The 22,368-nt window shown below is 33.4% G+C and overlaps 2 protein-coding genes and 3 long non-coding RNA genes across 5 annotated transcripts in view; 2 read left to right on the top strand and 3 right to left on the bottom strand.

Moving 5' to 3' along the window:
- Positions 1 to 11,881, top strand: part of LOC110271293 — a 96,686-nt gene extending 84,805 nt beyond the window's left edge. The window contains exon 3 of the long non-coding RNA XR_002361859.1: positions 10,834 to 11,881. This is a non-coding gene — a long non-coding RNA (uncharacterized LOC110271293). The remainder of the gene's footprint in view (positions 1 to 10,833) is intronic.
- LOC107635057 (TMV resistance protein N-like) overlaps positions 1 to 22,368 on the bottom strand; it is a 136,631-nt gene that overhangs the window by 105,565 nt on the left and 8,698 nt on the right. The window lies entirely within an intron of this gene.
- Positions 7 to 2,029, bottom strand: LOC110271294. Its single transcript, XR_002361860.1, has 3 exons — positions 2,018 to 2,029; positions 639 to 643; positions 7 to 100 (listed from the first exon to the last, which is right to left on the bottom strand). It is a non-coding gene; the product is annotated as an uncharacterized LOC110271294 (long non-coding RNA).
- On the top strand, positions 11,944 to 13,676 carry LOC110271292. Its single transcript, XR_002361858.1, has 2 exons — positions 11,944 to 13,068; positions 13,284 to 13,676. It is a non-coding gene; the product is annotated as an uncharacterized LOC110271292 (long non-coding RNA).
- On the bottom strand, positions 13,694 to 18,176 carry LOC107635063 (TMV resistance protein N). The gene is made up of 5 exons (XM_016338425.2): positions 17,425 to 18,176; positions 16,038 to 17,145; positions 15,556 to 15,858; positions 14,018 to 15,450; positions 13,694 to 13,921 (listed from the first exon to the last, which is right to left on the bottom strand). Exons 1-5 carry the CDS (start codon positions 18,021 to 18,023, stop codon positions 13,915 to 13,917), a joined length of 3,450 nt encoding a protein of 1,149 aa, XP_016193911.2. The 5' UTR covers positions 18,024 to 18,176; the 3' UTR covers positions 13,694 to 13,914.

Below are 22,368 nucleotides of genomic sequence, written 5' to 3'. Positions count from 1 at the left end.
CCAATCGGCTTCTTATCTGCTGGTAAATCTGTCAGCTCCCATGTGTCATTCTTCTCAATGTCATGAATCTCCTCATCCATTGCTTTCTTCCAATTGTTGTCTTTAGAGGCTTCTTCAAAGTTCAATGGCTCACAATCTGAAAATAGAGCAAAATTTATGATTTCTTCATCGGACGGATCGTTGTCATTGCCAACTTCATAATCTGCTAATCTAGCAGGTAGTCTCCGTTCTCTTTGCGATCTTCTAGATGATTCTGGTTGTTCAATTGTGTCAATTTGTCTTTCTTCTACTTCGTCACATGTATTTGGAATTATAGTCAGCTGCTTTTCTGTCTTTGTGTTCCAGTTCCACATGTCTTTCTCGTCGAACGTCACGTCTCTGCTGATGATCACTTTCTTTGATTCTGGATTATACAGCTTGTATGCTTTTGAGTCTGTGCTATAGCCAATAAATATACACTTCTCGCCTTTGTCATCTAACTTCTTCCTTAATTGATCTGGTACATGGGCATAAGCGATACACCCAAAGACTCTGAAATGATGAATGGAAGGCCGCTTTCCACTCCAAGATTCCTCTAGAGTTTTATCATGAACACTTTTTGTTGGACACCTGTTTAAAATATGAACTGCTGTTGCAACTGCTTCTGCCCAAAATTCTTTAGGCATTTGTTTTGACTTGAGCATGCATTTGACCATATCCATGATGGTTCTGTTCTTTCTTTCAGCAACTCCATTTTGTTAAGGAGTGTATCTAATTGTTAGTTGGTGTTGAATTCCGTGTTGCTTAAAGTAATCTGAACATGCAAGATATTCTGTTTCTCTGTCTGTTCTGAGAATTTTGATTTTACAGCCACTTTGTTTTTTGACAAATGCCTTGAATGTCTTAAAGACATCACATGCTTCTGATTTTTGCCTCAGAAAGTATACCCATGTATATCTACTAAAATCATCAATAAAAGTGATAAAGTACCTACTACCACCGTTACTTGGAACTTCTACAGAACAGAGATCTGAATGCACAATTTCAAGTAATCTTCTAACTCTCCAAGACTTTTCTGTAGGGAATGGATCTCTGTGCTTCTTTCCCAGTTGACAAATCTCACAAACACAATTGGGAATATGAATCCGTAGTAGACCAGAAACAAGTCATTTTCTTGACAGGTAGTTTAGGCCAGAAAAATAAAAGTGCCCAAACCGCATATGCCACAACCAGTTATCATCAAGTATCACAGAACTCATGCAAGAGGGATTAACATGTTGAATTTTTAATGGAAACATTCTGTTTGAAGTCATCTTTGCTTTATCTATGAATCTTCCGTTGTTGTCAAACACAGTGCAATATCCATGATAAGTTATCATCTTATATCCCTTCTCAGATAATTGCCTCATCTATTCTTAATATATAAAAGTAGGTACATAGATTTACTCACATTGCTTCTAAGTTATTTCTTTTCTTCTACTAACGCCATGTCAGCACTAACGCTTATTTGGCAAAATTTTAGAATTTACCACTCAAATCTTGCCAAATCAACTTTTATTTTCACATAAAAAAAACATAAAAAACAACTAAAAAACACAATAAAAACCAACAAATTAATTTTTTCCAAATCAATCCTTATTTCTAAAACAACAAAAACACAAATTAACATTTACCCCAACAAAAAGCTCTCAAAACCAAAGAGCTTATTACCTTTCTCAAACCCTCACCCTCTTAGCACCTCTCCGTAGCAAGATCCTATTTCCTCCATCCTCTTCCGGTCCCATCCTATTTTCTCCATCCTCTTCCGGTCCCATGAGCCATTGTTTTTTCCTCAAAATAAATTGTACATCGCCATGTCCATCTCCGGCGGAGCCGCATTGCATAAATTGTAGAAACCAAGGCAAACTCCATTCCTCCTCTTGCGGTTTCTCTGCTAGAGCTCGATTTCGGGTCTCAGACCAACGTCACCTTTCGGCGCCGCCAACATAGGAAATTTGTCTCAGGTATCTTCGTAAAGATTTTCAACTTTGTCGTTTACTCTTCCCATTGTTCAATTTTATTTGTTGTAAATAATAACATTTTAATTGTGAACTCATTGCAAGTAGCACAAGTTTATGTATTCCTCTTTTGTAAACAGTTCTCCAGAGCTCAATTCTGGGTCTCAGACCAACGTCACAATTTGGCGCCACCAACGTAGGAAATTTGTCTCATGTATCTTCCTAAAGATTTTCAACTTTGCCGTTTACTCTTCTCATTGTTCAATATCATTTTCAATAGCCCTATTTATTTGTTATAAATAATAACATTTTAATTGTGAACTCATTGCAAGTAGCACAAGTTTATGTATTCCTTTTTTGTAAACGGTTCTGTGCAACACTCACAACCAAAATTAATGTGCATTTAAAATTATTGCTCCCTATATATTATCGATTGCAATATTTCATCATCAAATTATAAATTGTTATTGTACATGTGGAGTACTTCTTCCACAATTTACATTTACGTGTTCCTCTTTTTCAAATTGTTATTCCACATGTGTAGTATTCCTTCCACAATTTACTTAGAATGGATTATCATTCTTTGACCATGTCTTATTCTCTTTGTTGTAGAAGGATTTGCAGTGGTAATGACAGACCGGAAGAGTTAATACCCAAAATTGCTAGATGAAAATCAACCAATCACTATTTAGTAAAATGTTTTAAAAAAATTAAAACAAAAAAAAATCTTATCTATTATTATCCAATTGAAACATCAAGTACTAATTAAATGCAATAAACATACATTAAAAGTGTCATAATAATTATAAAAAAATTCAAATTCTACAACGTATCTTCCTAAAGATTTTCAACTTTGCCGTTTACTCTTCTCATTGTTTAATATCATTTTCAATAGCCCTATTTATTTGTTATAAATAATAACATTTTAATTGTGAACTCATTGCAAGTAGCACAAGTTTATGTATTCCTTTTTTGTAAACGGTTCTGTGCAACACTCACAACCAAAATTAATGTGCATTTAAAATTATTGCTCCCTATATATTATCGATTGCAATATTTCATCATCAAATTATAAATTATTATTTTACATGTGGAGTACTTCTTCCACAATTTACATTTACGTGTTCCTCTTTTTCAAATTGTTATTCCACATGTGTAGTATTCCTTCCACAATTTACTTAGAATGGATTATCATTCTTTGACCATGTCTTATTCTCTTTGTTGTAGAAGGATTTGCAGTGGTAATGACAGACCGGAAGAGTTAATACCCAAAATTGCTAGATGAAAATCAACCAATCACTATTTAGTAAAATGTTTTAAAAAAATTAAAACAAAAAAAAATCTTATCTATTATTATCCAATTGAAACATCAAGTACTAATTAAATGCAATAAACATACATTAAAAGTGTCATAATAATTATAAAAAATTCAAATTCTACAACTAATACATATTAAGACTCTTATTACTCTTCATTTCTTAATCTCTTATACTAATTATAAAAAATTCCTTAAATCTAAAACATTTTTATATGTTTTTCATTCTCATTCATTTATTTTTTTTTCATTATTTACAAACAAAAAAACCGCAAGAAAAGACAAAGTGTAGCCATTAATGCAAATCGAAAAATGAAAAAAAAAAAAAGAAAATGCAGTTTTGTATAACTCTAATATAAATAACCTATGTCTTTCTTAAAAATAAATAAATTCAAAATTTATTTATAATATGTTCTCTAAATTTTTTAATATAACATTTATTAAAATATACTATATAGTATAAATAATCTACCTCTCCGCGCATTGCGCGGGTCTCACTCTAGTACTCAGTAAATTGTAATCAAGTTAAGGAGCATAGAAAACATCAGAAATATAACTCAGAGAACCATCCTTCAATCTAATTGGTATGTGCCCTTTTCCTTCAATAGGGATCTTCGTACTATTACCAAACTTCAATAATAGTTTAACTGAATCATCTAGAGAAGAAAATAACTCCTTTCTACCAGACATATGATTACTGCAAGCATTATCCAAGTACCATATATTTTCATCTTCAGCACATGAATTACTTGTAAAAAATAAAGTTTGAGTACTTGGATTATCATCAATATTTTGATGCTGATTTTTTGCAACGTGTGCTTGATTGTTATTCACCATTTTGAATCTGCAATCTGCTGCTTTGTGTCCATACTTTCCACAATAAAAGCAGTTGAAATTAGTTCTTTCTTGATAAAAATTTCCTCGACCTCTTCCTCGGTTGACAGGCCTAAAATTCGTTCCACCTCTTCCTTGATTAGGTGGTGTAAAGTTATTGTAACTTCTTTGGTTGTAATTGCCACAGCCTCTACCTCTGAAACTTCCTCTGCCTCTACTTTGAAAATTAAAACCATGACCTCGTCCTACTTGTGTATGACTTGATTCTGCAACATTGTTTAAATTCACTCGACTTTTTAGGGCTTCCTCAGATGATTTTTTTGACTTCTCCAATATTCTGCTGATGTGGCTTTCTATGATTCCTTGCAACTCTGTAATCTTCATGGTGTCCATATCGTGGGACTCTAGTATCGTAGTCACCACATGGTCATACTTCATCGGCATGGTGCGAAGAATTTTCTCTACCACTTTGCTATCGGGCATATCTTCTCCATAAACTCTCATCTTATTGACAAGGTCTGTAACACGAGTAAAATATTGCTCAACAGTTTCTGAGCTAAACATCTCATACCTTTCATATTCTCTTCTCAAAGACTGTAGCTTTGCTTTCTGAGCTTTATCTACGCCTTTATATGACAGTTTCAATGTGTTCCATGCTTCTTTTGCACTTTTGGCATTTGTTAGTTTGCCAAACACCGTATAATCTACTCCTTGATGAATTTGAGATAGCGCCAATTGATCTCTCCTCTGTTGGGCAGCATCTGCTCCTTCTTGCAAACCTGGTTCAATGAAATTCCACAGGTTCTGGGCCTTCAAATGGGTAGACATCAAAGTCTCCCAATAACTATAATCAAGTTTTTCATCTAACTTGGGACCGGACCACACAATATTGAAAGTGTTTGCCATACCGACTCTATGAATAAATAACTATGTGAGAACTCTCTCACACCTCACAAACTCTCAAACAACAGGCGCTGGATTAACCAGATACCAAATGTAAATAAAATACCCACAACTTAATTGGCCCTATAATCACTCACTCATATAAAAGACACTATCATGTTTTCATCTCTCAAACTCACTAACACTCATAAAACAAAGGAGAGAATTTCAAAACATACTCATTTTATTATGGAACACAGAAAAAATACATAAGACATATGTGCCTTTATATAGGCAAAGTTTTATACTTAAAGTTCATGATTCTACTAGTTTCTTAATACACATACTTATCCAACTTTGCTTCTTACTTTGACTATTCAAATAAGTAACTTCTTGTAATTTCTAGCACATCTTGAAAATTCTTTATTAAGCTTAGTCATCAATCTTGAAGCTTCCAATGCACTTCATGATTCTTCTAGTATGGAGGTGATGAGTGCAACTTCCATTCAATTCCAATTCAATTTGATTTTGAACTTCTTCAATGTTCTAGTATATTGTAGTTGTGCTATTCTTTTGAATGTTCTTCAAAACTCTTCAAGCTTCCAACATCTTCTAGTAAATAGATGATTATTGTTTTCAACTCAAACTTTTTTTCTTCAATTCTTTAACCATGTTTCATGAAGATTCTAGTCCATGCAAGTTGATTTAAAATTTTAATCAACATTGCTTCCCTTAAATCAAACTTGCATAATTAAGCATCTTCTTCAATTTGTAAAATAACTCGATCTTCAATGGCTTTGTAAATATATCAGCAACTTGTTCTTCAGTTGGACAATACTCGATCACTGGTTTTTGTTTGTATCCTTTTGCAACTAATCTTGCTTTGAAACGATCAACTTCGCCATTGGGTTTGTACTTAGTCTTGTAAACCCACTTTACTCCAATCGGCTTCTTATCTGCTGGTAAATCTGTCAGCTCCCATGTGTCATTCTTCTCAATGTCATGAATCTCCTCATCCATTGCTTTCTTCCAATTGTTGTCTTTAGAGGCTTCTTCAAAGTTCAATGGCTCACAATCTGAAAATAGAGCAAAATTTATGATTTCTTCATCGGACGGATCGTTGTCATTGCCAACTTCATAATCTGCTAATCTAGCAGGTAGTCTCCGTTCTCTTTGCGATCTTCTAGATGATTCTGGTTGTTCAATTGTGTCAATTTGTCTTTCTTCTACTTCGTCACATGTATTTGGAATTATAGTCAGCTGCTTTTCTGTCTTTGTGTTCCAGTTCCACATGTCTTTCTCGTCGAACGTCACGTCTCTGCTGATGATCACTTTCTTTGATTCTGGATTATACAGCTTGTATGCTTTTGAGTCTGTGCTATAGCCAATAAATATACACTTATCGCCTTTGTCATCTAACTTCTTCCTTAATTGATCTGGTACATGGGCATAAGCGATACACCTAAAGACTCTGAAATGATGAATGGAAGGCCGCTTTCGACTCCAAGATTCCTCTAGAGTTTTATCATGAACACTTTTTGTTCGACACCTGTTTAAAATATGAACTGCTGTTGCAACTGCTTTTGCCCAAAATTCTTTAGGCATTTGTTTTGACTTGAGCATGCATCTGACCATATCCATGATGGTTCTGTTCTTTCTTTCAGCAACTCCATTTTGTTAAGGAGTGTATCTAATTGTTAGTTGGTGTTGAATTCCGTGTTGCTTAAAGTAATCTGAACATGCAAGATATTCTGTTCCTCTGTCTGTTCTGAGAATTTTGATTTTACAGCCACTTTGTTTTTCGACAAACGCCTTGAATGTCTTAAAGACATCACATGCTTCTAATTTTTGCTTCAGAAAGTATACCCATGTATATCTACTAAAATCATCAATAAAAGTGATAAAGTACCTACTACCACCGTTACTTGGAACTTCTACAGAACAGAGATCTGAATGCACAATTTCAAATAATCTTCTAACTCTCCAAGACTTTCCTGTAGGGAATGGATCTCTGTGCTTCTTTTCCAGTTGACAAATCTCACAAACACAATTGGGAATATGAATCCGTGGTAGACCAGAAACAAGTCATTTTCTTGACAGGTAGTTTAGGCCAGAAAAATAAAAGTGCCCAAACCGCATATGCCACAACCAGTTATCATCAAGTATCACAGAACTCATGCAAGAGGGATTAACATGTTGAATTTTTAATGGAAACATTCTGTTTGAAGTCATCTTTGCTTTATCTATGAATCTTCCGTTGTTGTCAAACACAGTGCAATATCCATGATAAGTTATCATCTTATATCCCTTCTCAGATAATTGCCTCATCTATTCTTAATATATAAAAGTAGGTACATAGATTTACTCACATTGCTTCTAAGTTATTTCTTTTCTTCTACTAATGCCATGTCAGCACTAACGCTTATTTGGAAAAATTTTAGAATTTACCACTCAAATCTTGCCAAATCAACTTTTATTTTCACATAAAAAAAAACATAAAAAACAACTAAAAAACACAATAAAAACCAACAAATTATTTTTTTCCAAATCAATCCTTATTTCTAAAACAACAAAAACACAAATTAACATTTACCCTAACAAAAAGCTCTCAAAACCAAAGAGCTTATTACCTTTCTCAAACACTCACCCTCTTAGCACCTCTCCGTAGCAAGATCCTATTTCCTCCATCCTCTTCCGGTCCCATCCTATTTTCTCCATCCTCTTCCGGTCCCATGAGCCATTGTTTTTTCCTCAAAATAAATTGTACATCGCCATGTCCATCTCCGGCGGAGCCGCATTGCATAAATTGTAGAAACCAGGGCAAACTCCATTCCTCCTCTTGCGGTTTCCCTGCTAGAGCTTGATTTCGGGTCTCAGACCAACGTCACCTTTCGGCGCCGCCAACATAGGAAATTTGTCTCAGGTATCTTCGTAAAGATTTTCAACTTTGTCGTTTACTCTTCTCATTGTTCAATATCATCTTCAATAGCCCTATTTATTTGTTGTAAATAATAACATTTTAATTGTGAACTCATTGCAAGTAGCACAAGTTTATGTATTCCTCTTTTGTAAACAGTTCTCCAGAGCTCAATTCTAGGTCTCAGACCAACGTCACAATTTGGCGCCACCAACGTAGGAAATTTGTCTCATGTATCTTCCTAAAGATTTTCAACTTTGCCGTTTACTCTTCTCATTGTTCAATATCATTTTCAATAGCCCTATTTATTTGTTATAAATAATAACATTTTAATTGTGAACTCATTGCAAGTAGCACAAGTTTATGTATTCCTTTTTTGTAAACGGTTCTGTGCAACACTCACAACCAAAATTAATGTGCATTTAAAATTATTGCTCCCTATATATTATCGATTGCAATATTTCATCATCAAATTATAAATTATTATTTAATCTTATCTATTATTATCCAATTGAAACATCAAGTACTAATTAAATGCAATAAACATACATTAAAAGTGTCATAATAATTATAAAAAATTCAAATTCTACAACTAATACATATTAAGACTCTTATTACTCTTCATTTCTTAATCTCTTATACTAATTATAAAAAATTCCTTAAATCTAAAACATTTTTATATGTTTTTCATTCTCGTTCATTTATTTTTTTTCATTATTTACAAACAAAAAAACCGCAAGAAAAGACAAAGTGTAGCCATTAATGCAAATCGAAAAATGAAAAAAAAAAAAAGAAAATGCAGTTTTGTATAACTCTAATATAAATAACCTATGTCTTTTTTAAAAATAAATAAATTCAAAATCTATTTATAATATGTTCTCTAAAATATTTTTAATATCACATTTATTAAAATATACTATATAGTATAAATAATCTACCTCTCCGCGCATTGCGCGGGTCTCACTCTAGTACTCAGTAAATTGTAATCAAGTTAAGGAGCATAGAAAACATCAGAAATATAACTCAGAGAACCATCCTTCAATCTAATTGGTATGTACCCTTTTCCTTCAATAGGGATCTTCGTTCTATTACCAGACTTCAATAATAGTTTAACTGAATCATCTAGAGAAGAAAATAACTCCTTTCTACCAGACATATGATTACGGCAAGCATTATCCAAGTACCATATATTTTCATCTTCAGCACATGAATTACTTGTAAAAAATAAAGTTTGAGTACTCGGATTATCATCAATATTTTGATGCTGATTTTCTGCAACGTGTGCTTGATTGTTATTCACCATTTTGAATCTGCAATCTGCTGCTTTGTGTCCATACTTTCCACAATAAAAGCAGTTGAAATTGGTTCTTTCTTGATAAAAATTTCCTCGACCTCTTCCTCGGTTGACAGGCCTAAAATTCGTTCCACCTCTTCCTTGATTAGGTGGTGTAAAGTTATTGTAACTTCTTTGGTTGTAATTGCCACAGCCTCTACCTCTGAAACTTCCTCTGCCTCTACTTTGAAAATTAAAACCATGACCTCGTCCTACTTGTGTATGACTTGATTCTGCAACATTGTTTAAATTCACTCGACTTTTCAGGGCTTCCTCAGTTGATTTTTCTGACTTCTCCAATATTCTGCTGATGTGGCTTTCTATGATTCCTTGCAACTCTGCAATCTTCATGGTGTCCATATCGTGGGACTCTAGTATCGTAGTCACCACATGGTCATACTTCATCGGCATGGTGCGAAGAATTTTCTCCACCACTTTGCTATCGGGCATATCTTCTCCATAAACTCTCATCTTATTGACAAGGTCTGTAACACGAGTAAAATATTGCTCAACAGTTTCTGAGCTAGACATCTCATACCTTTCATATTCTCTTCTCAAAGACTGTAGCTTTGCTTTCTGAGCTTTATCTACGCCTTTATATGACAGTTTCGATATGTTCCATGCTTCTTTTGCACTTTTGGCATTTGTTATTTTGCCAAACACCGTATAATCTACTCCTTGATGAATTTGAGATAGCGCCAATTGATCTCTCCTCTGTTGGGCAGCATCTGCTCCTTCTTGCAAACCTGGTTCAATGAAATTCCACAGGTTCTGGGCCTTCAAATGGGTAGACATCAAAGTCTCCCAATAACTATAATCAAGTTTTTCATCTAACTTGGTACCGGACCACACAATATTGAAAGTGTTTGCCATACCGACTATATGAATAAACAACTATGTGAGAACTCTTTCACACCTCACAAACTCTCAAACAACAGGCGCTGGATTAACCAGATACCAAATGTAAATAAAATACCTACAACTTAATTGGCCCTATAATCACTCACTCATATAAAAGACACTATCATGTTTTCATCTCTCAAACTCACTAACACTCATAAAACAAAGGAGAGAATTTCAAAACATACTCATTTTATTATGGAACACACAAAATACATAAGGCATATGTGCCTTTATATAGGCAAAGTTTTATACTTAAAGTTCATGATTCTACTAGTTTCTTAATACACATACTTATCCAACTTTGCTTCTTACTTTGACTATTCAAATAAGTAACTTCTTGTAATTTCTAGCACATCTTGAAAATTCTTTATTAAGCTTAGTCATCAATCTTGAAGCTTCCAATGCACTTCATGATTCTTCTAGTATGGAGGTGATGAGTGCAACTTCCATTCAATTCCAATTCAATTTGATTTTGAACTTCTTCAATGTTCTAGTATATTGTAGTTGTGCTATTCTTTTGAATGTTCTTCAAAACTCTTCAAGCTTCCAACATCTTCTAGTAAATAGATGATTATTGTTTTCAACTCAAACTTTTCTTCTTCAATTCTTTAACCATGTTTCATGAAGATTTTAGTCCATGCAAGTTGATTTAAAATTTTAATCAACAAGCAAGAAGTTGCTTCTGTATTTGAACAATACCTCTTTTTCTCACGTGTCTCTCTTACATTGACAAGAAAACAACTAGCTTTAAATTCACTTTGAATGCTTTCATAGACTCTTCTAGCAATAGTTGTCTTACCTATGCCACCCATTCCACATATGCCAATGAAACGAACATCATCCACCCCAATACCGATGTGTCTTACAACTTCTTCCAACCTTGAATCAATCCCTACCAGATTCTCCATTGAAGATGGTAATTTCATAATCAATCTTTCATGTATATGTTGAGTAATGCTTTCCACGAGTATGGCCTCGTTCCTATACAAGAAAGCAATTTCTGTGTAAAGTTTGGCAATAAATAGAACCAAAATAAAGTAACAATAACCTTAAGAAATTCCATTAGAACTTAGAAGGGGAATACAAAATCCTAAGGAGGATAATGTAAGTGTTCCAAAATTTCTATTCTTTGTCTTTCTGAATTTTTTTTGTATTTTCTAATGCACATTTATTTAACTATCTATCTATTCAATTTATAATACACAAATTTGATACCAAAGTTGTGGAAAGTTAAATTCTTGAATCTTGATAACTAATGTGATCTCCAAATTTGCCATAATGTTAATATCAAGTTATTAAACTATTCAAATATTCTTTCCAGCCCAATCTCATTCTTCCACGTCACAATTACATTACATAGCCTCATAGATGTAAGCGGGTAACATCACACCTTAAATGTAAATGAATTCGTTACGTGATTGGTTAATGATTAATTGTAAGCTACAGAAGTTGATTATAACTTCTTAAGTTGATAAAAGTATAAAACAAGCTACTGCTTTAATTTGAATATGACTGTATGTGTAATGTTTGAGATTTCAATAAATAATATTGTTTACATCTGAAAGTTATTTTACTGAAAAGTGAGAACTGATCCAAATTATAAAACAAACACACCCCATAAGATTTAGATTTTGCTCGCGCCATAGAACAAAAAGGACATTCGATATTTATATTTATGGCACATAAATTAGGACAGCAAAATAAATGAGTTTAATGGTGAGTTAGCTTACTCGAATCGTTCAGAGTCGCAATTAGAATAACTGACAACTTGTGTTAAGGCATTTCTCCATCTTCTAACCCTGTCACTTTCTTGTCCAAATCTGAGTTCATGTTTCTTGAAAGCATCTTCAAAGGCTCCAATTTGATGCCTGACGTTGCAAGGCTTGACATGATAGAACACTGCCACAATCTGTAGCCCCAGGTTGTTGCTGCACTCAACTAAATATTATGCTCAGTAAAATACTCTCATTGTTTTGTTGCTTTTATTTTTTTGTAATTTTGAATGACTTTATAAGCCTAATGAAATTTGCATAAAAATTATAGTAAAGGAAGTTTACAGAGAAAGTGGCTTCATCATTGCTAGGATCAAAACTCGCTAGTCATATGCAACCAGAAATTATAGAAACCTATATCTGTATCAAACAATACCATATATAATTATACATGTCTTGAAGCAAATTATGGATGGCAAACATATTATTCTCATCTATTGTTATCAATGGTCTTTCCATCAATACAACCTTCAAAATAATAACCCTGGTTTTTTTAATGAATTTGTTACATAGTGTCTTCTTTTTCTTTTAAAACAACAAGCAATATCTAAAAAGACATTCTTTTCCATGAAATCTAAACTGTCATGACTTATTCTCTTCAACATTATTGGGCCATGAATGCTCTTTACTATTTCAATACGATGTCAATACTTGAAGTGCCAATGGAAGACCACCAATATATTTGACCACTTCTATGGATAAACTCAAATACCCTTGGACGGGTTTTTATTGTTTCAAAGCTTTTAAACAAAAGAGATCAAATTTAAAACCAATAAAGTCATTAAGTAATCGACCACTTAGTTTTTGTTTTCTTGAATGTTTCTTCTTTATTAAGTAATCGACCACTTACTCTGATGCATAGGTAGGAGGAACCAGGGAATGATGCACAAATTCTGTAACTATACTAGTAAGGAAGTAAATTGATATACTTGTGACATATTTTTCAGGAATTAGACTAATGTGAGATATTTTTCAGGGGACTAAATTGATATACTTGTAAGGAAGTAAAGAAGGTACAAAATATAGAGTGGTCATCTCCATCAGTAGGGTCAACAACTTCCAAAGTTTGTGACGTATAAGAGAATTGGAAAGCCTACGAAGCCAAATCCTTGCCCATGCTACCAATGTACACTATGGTGCAAGACCTGACCTAAGAATTGGGCAATTTGCTATTATTTTGTAAAATATAACACTAATTACCTTTATAAATATATCACTAACCTCAAGTGAAGGGCATTTTATTTTAAACTATAGCCTAGAGACACCAAAAGGGAATGGAATTGCCCTCTTTTCTTTTTCTATACTTTTTTTTCTGTGTTTTTTATTTTCTTTTATTTTTTCTTTTTTGAAGGATTACTATTGCAACTGAAGGGGTCAAATGTGGGAATTCTTGTTTCTGGACCCAAAGAAATGAGGCAGAAGGTAGAAGCTGTTTGCTCATCTAATTTGGTTGAAAATCTGAATTTTGAGTCCTTTAGCTTTAACGGGTGATTTTACTTGTATTGTTAAAAGATGTAAGATGCTTAACTATTAGCAAGAGTTGATCTTAGCTGCTTATTTTGAGTTAGAATTTTTGTTATTTTTTGATAGTGTAAATTGGTTATGTAACAAGTTAGACCCTAGTCCCTAGCTACCACCAATAACAGTGCTTGCTTCTAAATACTTGTAGTCTCTTGCTTCTAAAAAAATAAAATCTGTCATGAGGAACACACACACAAAATAAATAAAAAGGTTTTTAGTTCCATATCTTTTTCTAGAACATTAACATACAAACAGTTTAATATTTTATAAATTCAAATCGTTTCATGCATGGTTACATCAAACTCAAATTTATATAACACAATGCAGATTGACAACAACTGAAGTTGTGCATTGCTAAGGCTTCCACAGCTTTTAAGAACTGATGTTTCATGTTTCCAGACCCGGAAAAATGAGATCACTTTAGTTCTTGGCCAAAATCAAATTTGTATACTCCAGCTTCTTCAAAAACTAATCAAAATTGGAAAAAAAATGTGAAAATGTTATTAGCTTTCAAAATTGATTCTTCTCAAAAAATTAAATAGTGCTCTTGGGAAATGGCCATACCTTTCTTCCCTGCCAAAGTTGTTCAGTTCACTCACATTATCTTCAAATTTGTTTGTCTCACATATATCCATTATCTCAATGCTTTTGTTCAAGTCAAACAGACTTTGTCTTTCATTCTTTTGCCTTTCAATCTCACTTTTGTTCAAATCTTCAATATCCTCAATGCATGTCCAGCCAGTGCTCAATACTTTGGCATGATAACAAGGAAGATATTCGAACTCTTCAGAATCAAATTCCCCATACTCAACCTCCGGCCGAAGCAATAGTTTAAACCCCATATCTCGGTGAAATTCTCCCCTGAAGTAATCATTGGTCAAGCAGAGAATGTAAAGGTGATAACCATCACACATTCTATATGTTCTCCAAGGAATGATGCACCTATTACCATTGCTAACAGACAAATTCAACTTCACTGATTTATCAAATCCCCAAAACTTTGTATAAAACAGGAAACATACTGCAATACCCTTTAAATTTTTATTCAGACGGCAATCACTTGGATATGGGACTACTGCTTGTGCTGCATCATTACCATTCAGAGAATAATTGACAAACAAAGATGGAATTTTGGCACTTGGGATCAGCATTTCCAAGACCACACCTTGATTTTCTTGATCCTGGCTACTAGAAGATTTAAAGGCAGTGCAAATGGTTGACAAAACATTGGATTCAAGTATGTTCAGTGATCTACACCCATATGCTTCTAATTCTCTAATACTAGATGGAAGTTTTGGAAGAAACTGAAGACAACCACATCTATTTAGCTTAAGGGACCTAAGCTTGGAAAGTTCATGAATGCTTATTGGGATATTAGCAAACCAGTGACCACTTAGATCCAAATGCATCAATGATGGGAAGTAGCAAAATAGATCATGAGAGAAAGATATTTCACTCTGGTAACATCCACTCAAATTTAGATTACTCAACAAAGGGAGGCTTGAAATTGAAGATGGTAATCCATGAAGGTTAAAACAAGAGCCAAGATCCAAGTTCTTGAGGGACTTTAACCTATGAATGGTATCAGGAACAGAATCAAGTTTTCCACAACCCTTTATGTTCAAATCTTCAAGGCCAACTAAATTTCCAAGTGATGAGGGTAACTTTCCTATAGGAGTTCCGCTTAGAGAAAGCTTTGACAATTTTCTCATGCATTCTCCAAACTCCGGGGGATTTTCGAAACTCTCACAATGCTCAATGATTAGCTCCTTCAAGGAACTCATCTCCAATTTACCTGGAAGAGTTTTAAGCATTTCACAGTAGCTTAGATTTAAGTGAACAAGGTTCTTGTGGTGTACGAGGGATATGTGAACCTCAGTTAGGCTATCACAACCTTGGAGATCAAATGTTTCAAGAATGGGAACCCCAGAAATATCAGGTGTCTGCTTTAGGTTCCGGGAGCTACTCAAATCCAGGTACTTCAGCTTTTCGAAAAACTGATTAAAAAGAAAGAAAACACACAAATTTCAACATATAATAGTCTTTCATAAGTCAATATGGTAAAATCAAATTTAAAAGATCTGTTGATGAAATGATCTAACCTTTTTGCCATGCCAAACTTGTTCAAGGTTGCTACGTTGCATTTTGATTTCAACAGCTTGATATTGTTGATTTAACAAGGGGAGAGTTTCCAAAGGACAAAAATCCCAATGCAGAACTCTTACTGAACTAGGGAAGTGGTTGAGGCCAAGGGGAAGTTCCATGTATGGTAAACTGAGATATCTTAACTGTGTTGTCTTTGAGAAGGCTTCAATGCTCCATTGTGCTGAGAATGGCTTACTCCGAAACCAATAAAATTTATCATGTCCAAAGCTTAGAACCATACTTTGAATTGCTTCTGTTCCCTGAACAAAATAAACATGACAGAGAATAAATTTTACAATCAACTGAGATACCTATAATGTGACCTTAAGAAATAGAAGGAAACTTGGACATTGATAAAACTTGAGGAAAATAGGAAATAAAACAAATAAATGTTTATTTTCATATCAGATCAATCAGTTGTAAAGGAAGTTTCACCTACCAGATCATTTGTCAACACTTGATGAATGTCATCTTTAGACCACAGCCTGCTACGCTTGCCTGGGTTACATGGAGATTCTTTATACACAATATGCCTCCCCATTTCTTGAAGCAAATCATGCATTTCTAACTTATTATTCTGATCTAAAGTTACCAAAGCTTTATCAATCAATGTAACAATTCCGCTTCCAATATCACTTCCAACTCCAACGCAAAAATCACACATTCTTAATATATGTATTGCCTCATCTTTTTCCATTCCTTTGAAGAAACAAGCAATATCAAGAAAAATATTCTTCTCGGTTGGCATCAAATGATTGTAGCTTATTTTCAATGCATTGAGAACTTCAAAATGTGGAAAATTCATTATTTCTCTAATGGTACTATGCCAAAACTCAGCATTTCTTCTATACAGATAGGAACCTAAAACCTCAACTGCCAAAGGAAGACCCTTAGTATATTTCACAACTTCTTTACCCAGAGAAGAATATCCTTCTTTAGGTTCAAGTTGTTTAAAGGCTTTCAAACAAAACAGATTATAAGCTTCTTCTTGATCTAACCCTTTAACTTCATAAGTTCCATGGACTCCATGTATATCTAGCAAGTGCATATCTCTGGCTGTGATTATTATTCTACTTCCCGGTCCAAACCAATCTTGATTCTCTGCTAAATTCTCTAATTGCTTTAGCTCACTTACATCATCAAGAACAAGAAGAACTTTCTTATTGCACAAAGCACTTTTTATCATTGATTTTCCATCTTCTATGTCATGAAAATAGCTATTTATGTTTAGACATGCAAGAAGGTCTCTTTGCAACTGAACAAAACCATTTTTTGCAGACAACTCTCTAACATTTCGCATGAAGCAACAAACTTTGAATTCACCTCGGATGGCTTCGTATACTGCTCTCGCTATAGTTGTCTTTCCTATGCCACCCATTCCCCATATCCCTAAAAAGCGAACATCATTCAACCCAATACCTATGAGATTAATCACTTCCTCCAACCTTGAAGCAATCCCAACACGATTCTTAGTGCAAGATGGCAATTTCGGAATTAGCTTTCTATGTATGTGTTCAGAAATGCTTTCCACAAATCTTGCCTCAAGTCTAGAAAGATCATAAAGTGAAGAAAAGTCATACATCTTGCTTGTCACTCAAGAAACACTAGCAAAATAGTGTAACCGGTGTTTTAGTTTCCAAAATTAAGCAAAGATATAATTTTCTAACAAAAATACGTAGTATAAATATTATAACTTGATGAAGAATCATTCCGAAAATAGAAATAGCACTTCAGCAATTAGATGGTTATCATTTACACCAAAACCCTTAATTACCATAGTGTGCATTCAGATTAACATAGTAGAAAATAAATGAAGAATTACTTACTGATGTTTGGAATCCCAACCAGAATAACTAGCAATTTGTGCGAAAGCATCTCTCCACCTTCTAACCCTCTCACTGCCTTCACCAAATCTGTGTTCATGTTTTCTGAAAGCTTCATCAAAGGTTCCTTTTTGGTGTCGCACATCAGAGGGCTCAACACCATAGAAGACAGGCACAATCTGTAGCCCCAGGTTGTGTTTGCACTCAACAATCTTTTGAAGCTCATCCAAGCACCAAGCAGAGGAAGCATAGTTTGGCGAGAGAACAACGACCGCGAACATGGACTCTTGAATTGCTCTGAGAAGTTCAAGAGAGATAACTTGACCTCTCTCAAGGTCTTTGTCATCCCTGAAAGTTGTGATTCCCTTCCTTTCAAGCGAGGCACATAAATGATCAGTGAAGCCTGTGCGAGTGTCTTCACCCCGGAAACTCAAGAACACGTGATAGGTCCATGATCTTGGTGAAGGAGGAGTGGAGAAAGAAGAGGCTTCAGCAGCTAAAGATGCCATTGCCATGTATATGGGAAAGTGTAATAACAGATTGTGTTTTGTGGTGTGTATATTTTTTTTAGCAGTGTTGTGTTTAGTAAATATTGTTAACATAGATTAAATAGCAAATAAATATCATGGTTTAGTGCGTGTGAATAGAGAGGAAAGTGAGCAGAAGCTGCTTGGGTAGCTTCCATCACAGGATAGGAGAAAGCCAGGAAGGAGTGCAAACCATTTTCTTTAAAGATATGGCCTACACACTACAGGGAAAAGAGAGGGTGCAGAATAGCTGAATGAACGTTTACTTTGGTAATTTGTGTGGAAATTAAAATAAAGGTGAATCGTTAATAAATAATTAAAAAGGTGAATTGGGTTGTTGCATCTAGATAAGACCATATTGGTCTCCCATTTGCTATGTCTTCTTTTAACTATAACGGAATAACTCATAACAAGAATCTTCCTCATATGTATCCAGAAACTCTAAATTATAATAATATATTTTATCATAATGGATAACATTTTATATCAAGAATTTCATCATTCGCATTAATTTTTACTTTTATTTGTTAGTGTATTTAATATTTCAAAAAAAAATATCAAGAAAAATGCTTTGCTCTGTTGGCATTAAATAGTCATAACTTATTTCAATGCCTTGAAAATTTTGATATGCAGAACACTTTTTTATTTCATTAATAGTACCATGCTAGAAATCTTCATTTCTTCCACATAAGTCAGAACCCAAACCAATCCTTCTTAGCATTCCAACACAGTTCTCTGTGCATGATGGTAACTTTGGAATCAACTTTTTATGTATGTGTTCAGCAATGCTTTCCAGGAGTTTTGCTTCATGGCTGCAAAGGAATTAAGAAGAGAAGTCATAGTTACAGTCTAGTTACTAATCTTGATTGCATTATATACAGAGATCTGAGACTCTGACATATAATATGCAAGTAAACTAAGTATGATTTTTAATCCCTAGATAATGATTCATAGTTTATACGACCTCCTCATTTTGTATTTATATTATAACTTTGAATTGAAAAAAAAAAAAAAACTTATTAGATTTATAGACACTGTTTTATCAAATTTGATCAGAGATCTGTTCTTTTTTATAAAATAAAATATGTAATAAAAATACTAAGTTCTCCTACAGTTACATAATTAGCATCTAAGCCATGTCATTCTCTACCAATATATAATTTTGCACTATTTGATTCGTGCTTAAAGGTAGGTCAATGTCACATATAAAAGAGACAAGAAGTTGCAGCTGTTTGCTCATCTAATTTGACTAAATCTACATTTTGAGTTCTTTTAGATTTTGACTGGCGATATTACTTGTATTGTTAGAAGATGTAAAATTTTTTGCTATTAGCAGGAATTGATCTTAGCTAGTTTATTGTGAGGTAGAAATTTTGTTACTTTTAACAGTGTAAATTGTCTATATAACAAAAGTTAGACCCTAGTTCCGATCTACCACCAATGACAATGCTTTCTAGCTAGTCTTCTTTGTTTCTTACAACATAAAATCAGTTATAAGGAACAAAACTAAAAGAGATAAAAAGGTTTAGTTCCAAACCTTTTTCTAGAATGTTAACATACAAACAAGTTAATTTATTATTTTATAAATCCAAATTGTCTCATACATGATACATGGTTACATCAAACTAAAATTAAGACCACACGAGATGCATATTGACATGGGCTAAATTTGTGCATTGCTAAGGTTTTCACAACCTTTAAGAACTGACATTTCAAGATTCCAGACGCAAAAAATGAGATCACTTTAGGTTCATGAGGGAACTCTTATTGTTGTACTTTCAAGATTTATTCTTCTAACAAAAACTAATCAACACTGTAAAAAATGTGAAAATGTTATTAGCTTTCAAGATTTATTCTTCTAACAAAATTAAATTTAGCTTTTGGAAAACGGCCATACCTTTCTTCACCACCAAAGTTGATCACTTCATCAATCACATCATCTTCAAAAATATTTGTCTCACATAAATCCATTATCTCAGCTCTTTTGTTCATGTCAAACACTTAACTATCAAAGTCCTTACACCAGATTATAAATTGTCTTCAGCACTAGAGTTAATTATCTGCATTAATCCTTCATAAAACTTCATCAAACATATTTTAAATTTATATATCATTTTCCTGAACATGTCACGAGATTTTTTTTTTATAAAAGAAGTTACAGCAGTGGAGGAGAAATACAATGATTCCTCCAATGCCATGAAACTTTATAGAGCATTAATTACATTTATTAGCTTGAAGCAACAAAATTTCCTAATATCCATGCCTTTTCAATCTATGTATCTTACCTTCAGAAAAATATGTTGTTCAAATCTATACTTTGAGATACCTATCCGAGTTTGCAATTTACCAGTAACTTAATATTGAAGTGTGCAGCATGGTACATTCAATCTATGATTACGACATCAACATTAACATATCTTTTAGTAATTTCACAAAATGGAAATTTTATTTTTTTATCCTTCATACTATGATTATAAAAGGGAAAAAATCTTACACCAATATTAAGATCACAATTCATTTTCATCAACAAGATTAGAAGTTTTCAAATTAAAGGAGGATACAAAATCAAAACTAGAAAGGTTCCTACACTGCAAATCCTTTGATACAATTCAAGATGAACTTGGTTGAAAAATGGAAGATATAAAGGTATTTAGGCACAGAGGTGTTTGTCACGACCCAATCTGACCGTGACTGGCGCTTAGGAAAATCTTCCCAAGCAAGCCTCAGAAATCGATATTGCAGGAAACAGAACAAATAGAATTTCCAATTATACAAAAAAAAACAACACATTCTCAACCTCATATTTAAAATATACTCAGCATATTTATATAAAATTCGACTTAAATATTTACAGCAAAGCATAGTCTATTAGCTTCATCTATTAGAATATTTACAAGCAACATACTCAAGTCACTAAAGTAGAACCCTGCCTGTGTCACATGGAGCAGTTTAACAAGTTTAAAGAGCTTTAAAGCTATTTACACAAAACACTAAGCCCTTAAACAATAAAGGGCTCACCAACGCAAACAAAACTAGAGCGGAACTGATGAAGTTGGATTAGGATCAATGCCCATATCTGAAAAAAATGAAAGAATAACAGAGTGAGTTTTGCAACTCAGTGAGTAAGCAGAGCATCTATAGCCCCACAAGAGACAGTTGTATAATTAGTAAGCTCTTAATTACAATAATTCTACTTTAATAATAGAGACAAAATCATACTCAAACACAATGATAATTAATTATAAATATCAAGCATTCAAACTTCTTTATTTATAACAATATACGCGGAAGGTTATCTAATCCAGAAAAATCAAAATAACAGACAGAAATCACACTTAGGTTGTTTTCCTTCGTGTGAGTTCTGAAACAGACATGTTCCACTAATTTTGTGGACATGAAACAGACAGGAACCATTTCATTCCATATGGTCCTGAAAAATGCAATTATATAATTGACAAGGTGCACCAAGTCTAGCGCTTACTGCCGCTAGCTACAGTTTCTGTCATAGAACCTTCTAAAATATTTTGACATACAAATTATGATCAAGCTAAAGGTTGTCAACAAATCAATAAATATATCATCAATTCAATAGTAATAATTCATGTAATAACTTATTCAAATTCAATACTAAATTTACTTTCAAAGTGTATATGCAAGATAATATTTACATTATAGTTTAATTTCTCAAATAACCACTTCATTCATTTTAACGTAAAATATCAAGTCTCAAGTGGGATTCTCTTTGTAAAATATTTAACATAACCATCATATTAACAAATAAGTTAGTAAATAATTAAATAATAAATTATAAAAATTGTCTTCAATAGTTATAAAGATGATGCAAATGCTAAAATTTAACTATAGATACAAAGTTTACTCACAGACTAAAATCCAAGAGAGGAATTTCTACTCCACAGGTTCCAACAAGCAAGGAGAGCGATTCCTTTAGTATCTAATACCACAAACATAACAATAATAACTCTAATAAGTTAATCTTAACATCAATTGATATAATAGAACCTATATACCAAATAATCCCAAATTTTATCTTACCCTAACCCTAAATTTTCGGATTTATTAATGCCCATAATTATAAACATAACAAAAATTAAAGATATAGGCAATTATCAAGCTAAAAAATAACCTTAATGGCTTAATAATTAGTAATACTTGAATTAAAGGTTATTTCTCCCTTCTTCAAGCTTAGGCTGCTTCAATGGAGTTTTGGAATAATACCAACAAAAGAGAACACACTTGATAGGGTGTAATAGAGTTGGAGTAGAAGAAGAGTAGTTAAATTAATTGAAATACAGGTGTATGAAATTATTGTTGAAGAAGTGATTTAGTGATATGAAGGAGGAAGGAATTATTGGTAAAGTGACATGAGAGAGGGACGAAGCATTGGCGGTGAAGATTCTGA

This window comes from Arachis ipaensis, chromosome B04, assembly GCF_000816755.2.
Source record: "Arachis ipaensis cultivar K30076 chromosome B04, Araip1.1, whole genome shotgun sequence".
Classification (NCBI taxonomy): Eukaryota; Viridiplantae; Streptophyta; class Magnoliopsida; order Fabales; family Fabaceae; genus Arachis; species Arachis ipaensis.
The sequence above is the reverse complement of the archived record's forward strand: the minus strand, read 5'-3'. Positions and strand labels throughout refer to the sequence as shown.